Below are 12500 nucleotides of genomic sequence, written 5' to 3' on the forward strand. Positions count from 1 at the left end.
ATCAGCACCACCTCACCAGCCACTGCGCACACACACACACACACACACACACACACACTCACCATCAACACCACCCCACCTGATACTGCACACACACACACACACACACACACACACACACACACACACACCATCAGCACCACCTCACCTGCCACGGCACATGCCCCGTCCCCACCACAGTGCCAGCAGACTGCACTCGCAATCCAGCATTGCTTATAAAAACCTGTGCATCAGGATTCTTCACATTCAAAGCCATGCTACCTACTGAAAAGGAAAATTAAACTAGAGAGCCCTGCTTCTATTTTTTGGATACTTTCATAGCATACCATGGGCTAGCACTGTACAATAAAGACTGTCCTCTCTACAGTCAATGTGTCTTTCTTTGAATTTGACTCTTGTGAAATCATTGTAGGAGATAATGGAAGGCTTGGACATTGAAAGACATTATGGCTTTTCACTCATGGCCAGGGCTAATTGTACTTACACTTCCTAGAGCACACGTCTAAGGCAGTCCTTGAAAAGTAAAAAATGTCATAGACAAACTTTCTAAAATCCTTGACACTTACAAATATAAATTAAGTACTAAATGGCAAAACAAAAATCAGGTTGCTACAGATCAGTCAGTTTTGACAGTTGGATTTAAAGAACATAATTGTCAGACTGCATAAACAGACTTTAGACACAATACATAAATATAAAATAATTACAAAAAGCTTTCATTTTTCCGTGATATTTTGAATGTATTGTCACACAAATGACAATTTGAATAAAATGCAACATCATATTTTTGCATATTGTTCATGAGTATTCATGCCATCTCATATATTAATGCATGCACACATTATTCTGGTTAAATATTTATTCGATCAATCCTGTTTGCATATGTTTGTAAAAACTCCTGATGCACAAAATTAAAACCAATCCCTTGCAACAATCCATGTCATTGGGAGCTTGTACACTTGATTGAGGAGATCACAGGGAGAGAGTACGACCAATTTGATTGCATGCGCTACCAAAAATCTGCCTTTGTTCATCTCTGTCTAACTCTGTTAGAATGAAGAATATATAGCATTCTACAAGAGTGGAGGAAAAGCAGAGTTCTCTCTCTGTAGCCGAGGACAGCTGATTCCACAACAATCCATTCCATGAGGCCCACTTGAAATCTGTGATTTTGTGCAGGAGACTACGACCATGACATTTTCTCCTTGGGGATCAATAAAGTATGTATGTATGTATGTATGTATGTATGTATGTATGTATGTATCTATCTATCTATCTATCTATCTATCTTTCTATCTATCTGTCTGTCTGTCTGTCTGTGTGTCTATCTATCTGTCTAGCGATCTATCTATCTATCTATCTATCTATCTGTCTATGACATGTCCACATGTCCAGCCAGACCCCCTAGCCTGGCTATCACTAGACAAACTCTCAAAAAAGAATTGGCCTGGGGATGCTTCACTTCCAATTGACCCTTAGCTAAGTCCCGCCCATTGAACGCAGATGAGCCAATGGCTGTCCAGCAGCTCCGTACAGGCCTACATACTCCGACAACTTCATTGAAATGCATTGGAAGCCATGATTTTCATCCGATTTTATGGGATTTTATAGAGATGTGAGTTGAAAAGGACGGCCAAGCGACATGCACTGTATGGGATTAACGCAACACCGATACACAGAATAATAGCTTTCAATCTTGATTATGCTCTCTGTAATTATGCTAAATTAGATCCAATTCTCTCCTTCCGGCTCTCCCCTATTTTAGGCAAAGGGTTTTTCTTTGTACACAAACCATAAGGAAACAGGGCTCCACCACATCTGTGGATTAAGCCACACAATCAACTAAATGTAAATAAGATAGTCAAGGATGTTTATTGTTCTAATGTAAGACAGCATTGTGTATGCTTGTCACTTGGAGGAGACTTGTAGATAGCTAACGTTGCCGCTAACGAGCTAGCATTCTAACCTCATGGGGTTGTGCACAGTAGTGTAACATTTATTCACCATAAATTAATAAAGTTGAAGAGGCTCTGCAATGTAGGCCATGCTTATTCATTTATTTGCATTACCTTGTTTCTGACATGCCACAACCCAGTACCATTTTTAACATGAATGCAAGCCTATCTTGCACAGGGTCTCCAAAAGAGCCTCTTGGCATGTACTGTAACTTTTACAGACAGGCTTACAGCTACCATTGAAGTTCTAGTCAACTCCAGTCTGAGGTTGTTGGACTTAGCAACAGTAACTAAGGCGGGCGGGACTTTGCGTAGGGTCAATTTCCAAAGGGCATAACCAGCAGTGAAATTAGATTTAAACTGGCACTTTAAACTCACATCAGACTTAAACTGGCACTTTAAACTCACATCGAATCTTTTTTGTAGCAGAGCAAACACATCATTTTTGTACATAAAGATTTCAAATGCAGACATTTAATCAATTCCAAAGAAGATACAAGTACAAGTCATTTTATACTGATGCCATCAGTGCAGGCATATCTGTCTGTCTGTCATTGTATAAAGCCTGCACCATGTAAGATTTAGTGTAATTTGCTCCTGGCTTTCTGGTGATTTTGAAATTACCAGACGGATCTGTATGCAATCACAGATTAATCTAAATGTTCAGACTGTTACTGAAGTAGGCAACAACTTTTAATTTGTCATTGCAGGTACTATATGCAATATGATTGCTCAGGTCTGACACTTTAACATGGCCTTGGATGTAACCAAAGCTATGGATTAAATCTTCATCAAGATCCCAAAGTAGACCTATTGGTGGATGTTACAGTGCATTGTTCTTTGTTCTCTGAATACCAGCAACTTTACCTTTGGTCTGCTCCATCCCTACTCTACCCCTGGTCTGCTCTGCTCCATCCCTACTCTACCTCTGCTCTGCTCCATCCCTACTCTACCTCTGCTCCATCCCTACTCTACCTCTGCTCTGCTCCATCCCTACTCTACCTCTGCTCTGCTCTATCCCTACTCTACCTCTGCTCCATCCCTACTCTACCTCTGCTCCATCCCTACTCTACCTCTGCTCTGCTCCATCCCTACTCTACCTCTGCTCTGCTCTATCCCTACTCTACCTCTGCTCCATCCCTACTCTACCTCTGCTCTGCTCTATCCCTACTCTACCTCTGCTCCATCCCTACTCTACCTCTGCTCCATCCCTACTCTACCTCTGCTCTGCTCCATCCCTACTCTACCTCTGCTCCATCCCTACTCTACCTCTGTTCTGCTCCATCCCTACTCTACCTCTGTTCCATCCCTACTCTACCTCTGTTCTGCTCCATCCCTACTCTACCTCTGTTCTGCTCCATCCCTACTCTACCTCTGCTCCATACATGGAAACAGCGTCTCGTCACCAGCGATATGCTAATGAGTCCCAGAATGTCCACGCCCTTTTTTAGGTGAAGGAAGTAGGCACTTTGCTATTACTGTTGACAGAACAGTAGGCTACTTCAATGAGCAGGCACCATGCCTAAAAGCTGCTGTGTTGTATTTTGCAATGCTAACAACAACAAAAATAAGGATTTGCTGTTTAGTCAGTTGCCACAAAAAGAAAGGGAAGGGAAAAGAAGGGGTTTGTGGCTCCAGGCAATCAGAAGAGAGAATCCCGATGGGAGGCTGTGGGACCTGGAGTCTAAATTTGTTTACGTCTGCGGCAAACACTTCGTTACAGGTTAGTAGCCAAAGTCAGTCAGTCATGCTAGCTAAAGTCAGTTGATGTCCGATGTTAAATATGTCTAATCTAATAATGAAGGAATGAATGAAACTTTGCGAACTACTAGGTGCTGTGATTACATGTCATAGTTCAGCTCCGAGTTAGCCTGCAACACCTAGCACTAGCAGCTAGTGCTATCATGGTTGCAATCTGCGTGTTAAATGCGCTATAAAAATAAAAGTGACTTGACTTAAATGAAAATACTTGGAAGAGAGTTTGTATAACTCGTCTGCTGGCTGGCCATAGCATTAGATCGGTATAAATAGCTATATATAACACTTGGGTAAAGTTCAAAAATGTAATGCACTGAAAATTCTTATAGACCCCCATTCAAATATTTCCGGGCAGTTTCACCTAAAAATGCCCGGATGTGTCAAAAAAACGGAAAGTACCCGGATTGTTGTTCTCATGTATCCCTACTCTACCTCTGCTCTGCTCTATCCCTACTCTACATCTGCTCCATCCCTACTCTACCTCTGTTCTGCTCCATCCCTACTCTACCCCTGCTCCATCCCTACTCTACCTCTGTTCTGCTCCATCCCTACTCTACCTCTGCTCTGCTCCATCCCTACTCTACCTCTGCTCCATCCCTACTCCATCCCTACTCTACCTCTGCTCCATCCCTACTCTACATCTGGTCTGTTCTGGCCCTGACCCGACCCTATTATTGCGGCACTGTGAACATGTTGGGTGCACCATAATGAGGTGCTGGTGCACCTAAATGAGAAAGTTAAGGGCACCTGTGCAGCCATGTAAAAAGTTAATCTGAAGACCTGATTGAGGAAGAGGCTTCCAAGATAAAAAAAACTGCTTAATGATGTAACTACATGCAAATCATCCAAATGAAAGGTAATCTCATTCTTTGGAGAAGTGTCTTCATCATTTAATCATCTAATACTATATCTAATAATCTTTGTAAGTAGAATTTCCTGCTCAGGCGTTAGACAGGGGGCCATGCCGAGCTGCCTCACTAAAGCTGAGCTGGCCTCCTGCTGACTTTTCTGGTGTTAACTCTACTTCTCAGGTGCCAGGTGCTACTTCACACATTGCAGGTGTTTCTGTTTTCGGTTACCGCTCTAAGCCCAGCCCTGTCATGTCTAATTGAATGAATGACCTGATCATTTAGCTCTTAATGAACTAAATCAGGCTTGCCAGTGAGGGCCTCTAGCAGCGCTAAACTAGTACGATGGAGGAAAGCCCCCAGAAGCCTCCGCAGAGAAATCCTATCTGTCAGATAATAGCAAGACATAATAACTAACTTGAAGATGCTTCATCTCATTACAACATCCTTTGACCCATACATTCAGTCTTTTGACTGAATACTTGCGGATTGATTGTGGACAGATTATTTGGAATCTTGCTTCTAAGTAAATGGAGTAAATCTCTTTACCCAACTTAATTTGGGTAATGCCAGTATAAATCCTGTTAATGAAATGCCTGTGTGATACATTAGGCAGTGATCTGAGTCGGAGTCACTCTGATTTATGCTCGTTTCTGATCAGTGCCACCTGTGTGTGTCATCTCGACATTGATGCTTTGGGGTTAAAAAGTATCAGCCAAATGTAAAGTAATGTAATGTAATGGTGCCACCTGTGGCATCTTGACATTGCTTTTCAGTGTTTGAGCTATACCAGCGAGTGAATAAATTACATCTCTGCCAATCAGCCAAAGATTCCTCTGAGTGATAGAGTATTTTGCATATTTTACATTGAAGTGAAGTAAGCAAGTGTATTTTTTTTACTATTTTTTGAATAGAGGAAAAATGCAAATATTCTGTTTTTAAAGTGCCACTTATGAGTTTTTTTTATCTTCAAAAACATTTCCAAAACAATTGGTATATCAACTTTTAACAGGATGAGCTTCCAGAGCTTGAGTGGGCCTGCATTGCTTGCAATAGCACTTTACAAGGGCGTTTGGTCTTAACTTTGGTGGGGACACATTTCTCGCTTTATCGTTTACAACACCGTTTAGACGCTGATATCACTGGAAAGATTTTGGGTGCTATGATGTGATATCTGTATGAAGAGTACTCTGCGCAAGTAAATCAACAGAGATGGAGTGTGAATTTGGCCGTTGGCCATTTAAAGGTTCTATCAGCGAAAGCAGTATATGTCACTTCTGTTGATCAAACAAAACAGAGAGCTAGTTCGCTATTCCCTCCCCCTCCCTCCCGTGCAATTAAAACTCTCCTAAACGCGCATCTCGTCGGTTGTTGGTTGAAACACTTTATTTTGCTTTTGAGTGGGTTGCCAACCCTTGTTGGTAGCAATTTTTTTTATGTACAGATCACCTAGGGTGCCTACAGAGACACGGTTTTTGACGGCCTGCTTATGGGGCAGACATCTAGTGGATCGTTAGGAAAAATTAGATGAATGTGATCATTTATGTTTGGGCCTTTTTTGGGCCTGAAATCGCTGATACAACCTTTAAGGCAAGAGACGTGATTTGTCTAAGCAGCTACCAAAACTAAAATGAACAGTGGAAAACACTGGTCAAGTCCTACATGACAACTAGATAGCCTACATTTCCAATGTCCACACTCCACAAGGTAACATTTCAGTCCCATCTCGTCTTGTTAACAAAAACAAATATAGGGCTCTATCTTCCACTCCAGCGCAATTGACTTTGCACAAGTCGCTTTGTGGGCGGATCTTGGGCGCTGATGCTATTTTACCGGCGGGATAACGCCTATTGTGCCTGACGCAAATCTAAAATGGGGTGGTCTGTAGTAGCTACATTACTCATGGGTGTGGTTTGGGCGTCACATGTAATAAACCAATCAGAGCGCCATCTCACATTCCCTTTAACAACAGGCACGCTTGTTCCATAGCGGATTGCTATTATGATGGCGGATTTGCCAGGCGCAGCCAGGAACGGTTCACAGTGCTATAGTCAGGATTAGTTTGCTATTGATTTTTCCTCTTGACAAAATGTAATACAGAAATGTCATTTTCCGATGTTTTGGGATCACTCTCACTGAATCACGAGGTTATGAATGCATGGTGATATTTTTGCAATGTAATCTAACATTACCTCACTATAGACAATGCAGATCTTCTGTCAGATAAGCTCTCCTCTCCCGTACTGCTGCTGGGGCATTTGGGTTAAAGGGCATCGGCATGCAGTTCAACATCATGTCTCATTAAGTCCTCTCATATTTCCTAATTTATGTCATTAACACATCCATGCTTCGTGGAAATTTGTACGCTAGATTTATACCTATTTTTTCACATCGGACACCACACAGATTTTCCTTGTGTAGCAATATTTGTCCTTGTAATTATGTATGGTTTGGAGAAATGGGAACTGCGTCGTATAGATGAGAGGAGCAAAGTGCATTGCGCAACACAGACGCCCAAGCAAGCGATCCTGCAGGTGTAAGCTACGGCTGTACCTTACCATCAGGAAACTTAACAACGAGAAACAGTTTCCAAGTTGACATAACTTTCCAACTCTGCACAGTATCCCATTAACTGCATGATAGTAGGCTATTCACAATATTTTATGTAAAGTAGAGTTTGTGAACACGTTATCATCAACTTAATGCACGCACAACTTTTGTTTGAGCAGGAGAGAGAATAACAATGAATGGACGCAGCAACTACAGAAATTGTAGCCTTGGCTACTTGCTGCTTTCTTTTACTATCTATGGTTGCTGGTTAACAGCACACAGGGCCGGTTCTAGCCCTTTGGTTGCCCTAGGTGAGATTGAGTTTTGCGCCCCCTCATGGGTGTCGGAGCCATTATACGAGGGTGGGAGGTGTCCCACTCACTTTTTAAAATTGTTAGTTTGGACCCCCCCACTTTTGAAATACCAGTGCTGTTTTCAGCATCCGTTTAGTGCTTCATTGTCATTTTGATTGGATTCTCCCATTTGCACGTAAATCGCTAGTAGGCCTAAGCTTTTTTTTTTTGTTACACGCATTCTCCCATTCCGCTTCTGTCACACACACAGCGACAAGCGCCAAATCCCCCAGTGTTGAAGAGATCAGTCGTCCCCCACACTTTTGATAAGGAAAAAAAGCCTTATACTGTAAGTACGCCAAATAAATAATAACCTACAGGTTTACGCTAGGCTATGTAAAACTCCCCATTAACAGCATCACGTCACTAACCACAGCTAAGACTGCACAATCTCGTATTCACTCTGTTGGATATCTGAAGCCAGTTTGTCTACTTAGATACTGTAAATCCTCAAATTATGGCCGGGGTCTTAAGACAAAGTACAGGCCTTTAGGGGCAGGATTGTATTCGAGACAGCCCTTTATTTCTTATGCAAGTTTTATTTTGAGACATGCGTTTCTTGGAGCGGCATACTGATACAGTAGGCCTTCAAAAGCATGACATTTTCGGTTTAGTTTAATATTTAATTTACTTTTGGACTGTTTGATTATATAGTTAAATGTTGGGACTGAAGGGCACTGAAATCTAGGGAGGTATTTGATGATCACTATTACGTTCCATAGTTGAAAGAGTGTCGGGATTTCAAACAAACCATCCGCTTTCATGCGTTCATTGAACGTCCGCGGTGCTGAGGTTATCCACCTCTTTGTCTTATACATCATTAACAAGCATTAACAAGCTGCTTGTTAACACTTACAACTGTTAACAAATATGCTTGTAAGTAACCTAAAAGGCTGCTTATTAACACTTACAAGCTGCATGTTAACAGTTAGTTAATGTTATTAAAGGATAACAACAGTTAACTAACTGTTAGTAATGAATTGTTAACTGCTTATTATGCACTGTTAATACCTAATAAGCACATGTTATTCTAAAGCGTTACCAGAATTTGCGCCACTGACTTTAGACCAGGAGGTTCCTGGTCTGTGGCGGAATTGTTTTCTGAAACTGCAAAATATCAACAGGGACCATTTGCGCTGGAACCCGCCCCCTCTTTTCACTGAAACGCCCCTGTGGGCGCACATGTACCTGTGGAGGAAAAATTCCAATATGGGCTGAGTGCAAAATAGGAAAGACAAAAGCGCGAGTATACAAAGTCAATTGCAAGATAGGGCCCATAGCCTGTTTCGTCACAGTTTCATTATCACAATCTATTTTAACAATGGTAGGGTTTTGTCATGTTTTACTGACATGTCCCTGCTGATTACAGATTTTATAAATATAAAAAAAATATATAAATATGCCATTAGAAAGGTCATCAGTTGCAACACATTTTGTCTATGATGTCAATTCAGAATTGAGTTCATAAGGTCATGGGATTGGAAATTCTCAGCAGTCACCTAGAGATGGAGACCATGATATCTACCTTTTACAGAGGGAGGCTAGGTATATCTTAAATGTAAGGCTAATACATGTGCAATGGCATGAATGAAAATCTGTCTCTGACTTGTTACATGTAAAACACACACACACACACACACACACACACACACACACTGGTCTACAGCTGGCAACAGGTCTCTGATCACAAATCACAGTGGCATTAGATCAGTGGGAATGCCATACACACACGCACATGGATACACACACACACAAACACACAGACACACACACACACACACACACACACACTGTTTGATGTGGTTTGAAATTGATCTGGTCTACCATTGCAGCTGGTAAATTAGTCTGCAAAATAACTTTATTGTTATTGACTTTTTATTTGAATTTAGTAAGCTGAATTTTTAATTTCGCAGATCTCGTCTTTTTTTTCTGCCAGTGAGCTCACAAGGGTATTGTTATCCATAAAGCAGGGCCAAAGTTAAAGCGCCAATTCTGTGTCAGGACAGTAATATGAGAAGTGCATGTGCTATGCTAGTGGTTTAGCTGCAAGTATTAGCTGTGTTGAAGTGCTGATTTATTTTTCTCAGGGGTCACTTTTGTTCAAGGGTTCGCTCAAGGGTTACTTATGTAGCCTACACTATGTACATCGGTTCAGGACATATGTGTCAAGAGTTCAGTCAGTGTCAGTGTTTTTCAAAAGCTCAAGGGGCAGTCGTGGTGGCAAAAAAACAGGTGAAAGGGACTAAAAATGATAATAATGATAATAAGAAAACTGAAAAAGAACAATAGTGTGCTAGCTTCACAATGCTGTGCACTTTTTTTAAAGTTATTGTGCTGTCAATATCTTATACAACACCAGATAGCGGAATCTAAGACAACGAAATATGTAGCAGGGTAGGCTATTCGGAAAAACAGATATTTTCCCTCCTTCCTCTTTAAAAATAATTCTGTTCACATGATGCTAAAAACAGCTGAGGAATGGTGCCGCAAACCCCTCAAGCAAACAGGTGACCAATCAGAGATTTCATATAAACGAGGGATGTCACAATGCAAAAATGCTGTTTTCCCTTGATGAAAGTGAAACTGGAGTTTTCCCACACATCCAATTTGGCCAGAGTTTTCAGAAATAATCGTTTTCAGTGATACAACTTTCGTCTTTGTGTAAATCTAAGGCCAAACCGCATGGAAATAATATGCCTTTTTCCTATGTGTAAACAGGATCTTAGAAGCCATCTGTCTAGCTTGTAGCCAGAAACATCAACCGAAGCATGCTCGCGATAGAGACACGGAGGCTGGTGGCAGCAGGTGTCCACACTTGATTGAAACCACTTGTGAGACATCTGTGTGCATGAACCATATAAGCCAGTCACCTTACACCCCCAGTCTTAAATTAATAGTTGCTGTAGTCTTATCTACTTAGGTCTTTAATATGCCCCCAGTTATTGGTGGCAACTTTGACCAAGTTATTACAATATTGGAAACGTATTACATTATTGGAGTCTAGAAAACAAAAAAGATTAAACCCAATAATGTAATAACCTCCCATTAATGTAATAAATATTATTACTATTAGCATTATCATTATTATTATAATTGCATTATTGAGATGTTAATACATCAGGTCTTATTACATTTTTGATGGGGTTAAGAGGAGATTATTACATTATTGGGAGTTATTACATTATTAGGTTCTACAGGGCTAAATGACTAAATGCTCCATCAAAATGTTGTTCTTTCACTTTCCCAACTCAAAAGAAAGCCTGTTTTATGGATTCTTAGCAGAAACACACTATAATAATCACACTTTGATTAGTCATATACGCAGTACATTAAGTACATTATTTTGCTATATAACTGGCCATAAATTGCCTCTCAAAGGCATGGATTATTTTCCAATGTCTTCTGACTATGGCAACTATTAATGTTTTTCATGTGACATATTCTAGACTGCAATAATGTGATAATTTTCCAATGTTGTAATAACTTGGTCAAAGTTGCCACCAATAACTGGGGACCAATTAAAGACCTAAGTAGATAAGACTACAGCAACTATTAATTTAAGACTGGGTGTGTAAGGTGACTGGCTTATATGGTTCATGCACACAGATGTCTCACAAGTGGTTTCAATCAAGTGTGGACACCTGCTGCCACCAGCCTCTAACACAGTGCAGACCATGCTACATCTAGCTAACTATGCTTTTCACTCTGCTTTATAGCAGCACAGGCAAATGGTAACCAATGACAATAGTATGCTAAAAGATGAATTCATATTAGATTTCTATACAAATATTCAGTATAATGGTATGACCCAAAAATGCCGGATCTCTAATGTTTATGTATAACATTGTGCTTAAAGGGAAATTGATGTGCGGATGAAAATGATGGCGGCCCTGCATCCAAGTCATCGGTGCCTTCGCAGAGTGAGACCCAGGTGTAGGGAAAGGTGAGAGGGGCAACTAATGGAAGATCCCCTCACCCACACACACACATCCCCACACACACACACATCCCCCCCCCCACACACACATCCCCAAGCACACACACCATGTATGCCGCCTCTTCAAATGGCATGAAAACAGCACCCAGGCCAGCTGGGTCAAACATGGTCTGTCTGACTGCATGGTGTTTGCGATGTTTTAGTGGTTGAGGATCTGTGAGTGTGGGAGTATTTTTGGGCACGTAGTACTTACCTACAGTGAGCTGTCCAGTCAGCTGCCCAATGTTATTACGTGCATTGACCGTCACGTTCCTGTCTGATTGCATGATAAGTGGACTGTCCTGTGATTTGAAGACAGAGAGAGAGAGAGAGAGAAAGGAAACACAAGAAACAACAAAAGAAGGATTTAGAGATTTAGAGAGATGTAGTGTGTATGGATGTGTGGAAACAGAAAAGTTCACCAGAGAGGATCCAACACATGAAAAAAGATGAGAAACAGCATGTGAGAGGACAGGAAAAGGATGACACAGAGAGGAGGAGGAAACAAGGCAAAGACAAGACAGATTCAGTGTGTAATAAAATTACCAATTATAAAGCAATATTAGCTGTGTGTGTGTGTCTGTGTGTGCATGAGCACACACACTGAATATGTATAATTTTCTATCGGCTTTTTTTTATATATCAGAGTGCTGCAAATGTGAGTGTCTGACTTAAGTTATTGCTATGACTAAGCATTTATGCACCCTACAAAATATGCACAACTTCTGGGGAAAGTGTGCTTCTAGGCCATGCTCTCTCTCACACAGTCATTCACTTACTCACAGGCACACAGAGAGAGAAAGAGAGAGAGAGAGAGAGAGAGAGAGAGAGAGAGAGAGAGAGAGAGAGAGAGAGAGAGAGAGAGAGAGAGAGAGAGAGAGAGAGAGAGAGAGTCCCTGCTGGGTATCTAGCACACACTGTTCTCCACATTGCCTGCCCAGATGCATACTAACAAGCCTCCTGCCGATGTGCCGTTCAGCATAGATTATTTATCTATACGTCTGCATCTCTGCATCTCTGTCTGTGTGTCTGTGTTTCTGACTGCCTAGTGTAAAATTGT

At 41.2% G+C, this 12500-nt stretch overlaps 1 protein-coding gene across 1 annotated transcript in view; it reads right to left on the reverse strand.

Moving 5' to 3' along the window:
* The window catches only part of sgcz (sarcoglycan zeta), a 112356-nt gene that overhangs the window by 47177 nt on the left and 52679 nt on the right, over positions 1-12500 (reverse strand). The window contains exon 3 of the mRNA XM_076295997.1: positions 11655-11742. Coding sequence (XP_076152112.1) covers positions 11655-11742 — 88 coding nt within the window. The remainder of the gene's footprint in view (positions 1-11654; positions 11743-12500) is intronic.

This window comes from Alosa pseudoharengus, unplaced genomic scaffold, assembly GCF_046254945.1.
Source record: "Alosa pseudoharengus isolate Yale_2024_CS ecotype anadromous, Long Island Sound unplaced genomic scaffold, YU_APseudo_1.1 YU_APseudo_1.1_scf_2, whole genome shotgun sequence".
Classification (NCBI taxonomy): domain Eukaryota; kingdom Metazoa; phylum Chordata; class Actinopteri; order Clupeiformes; family Clupeidae; genus Alosa; species Alosa pseudoharengus.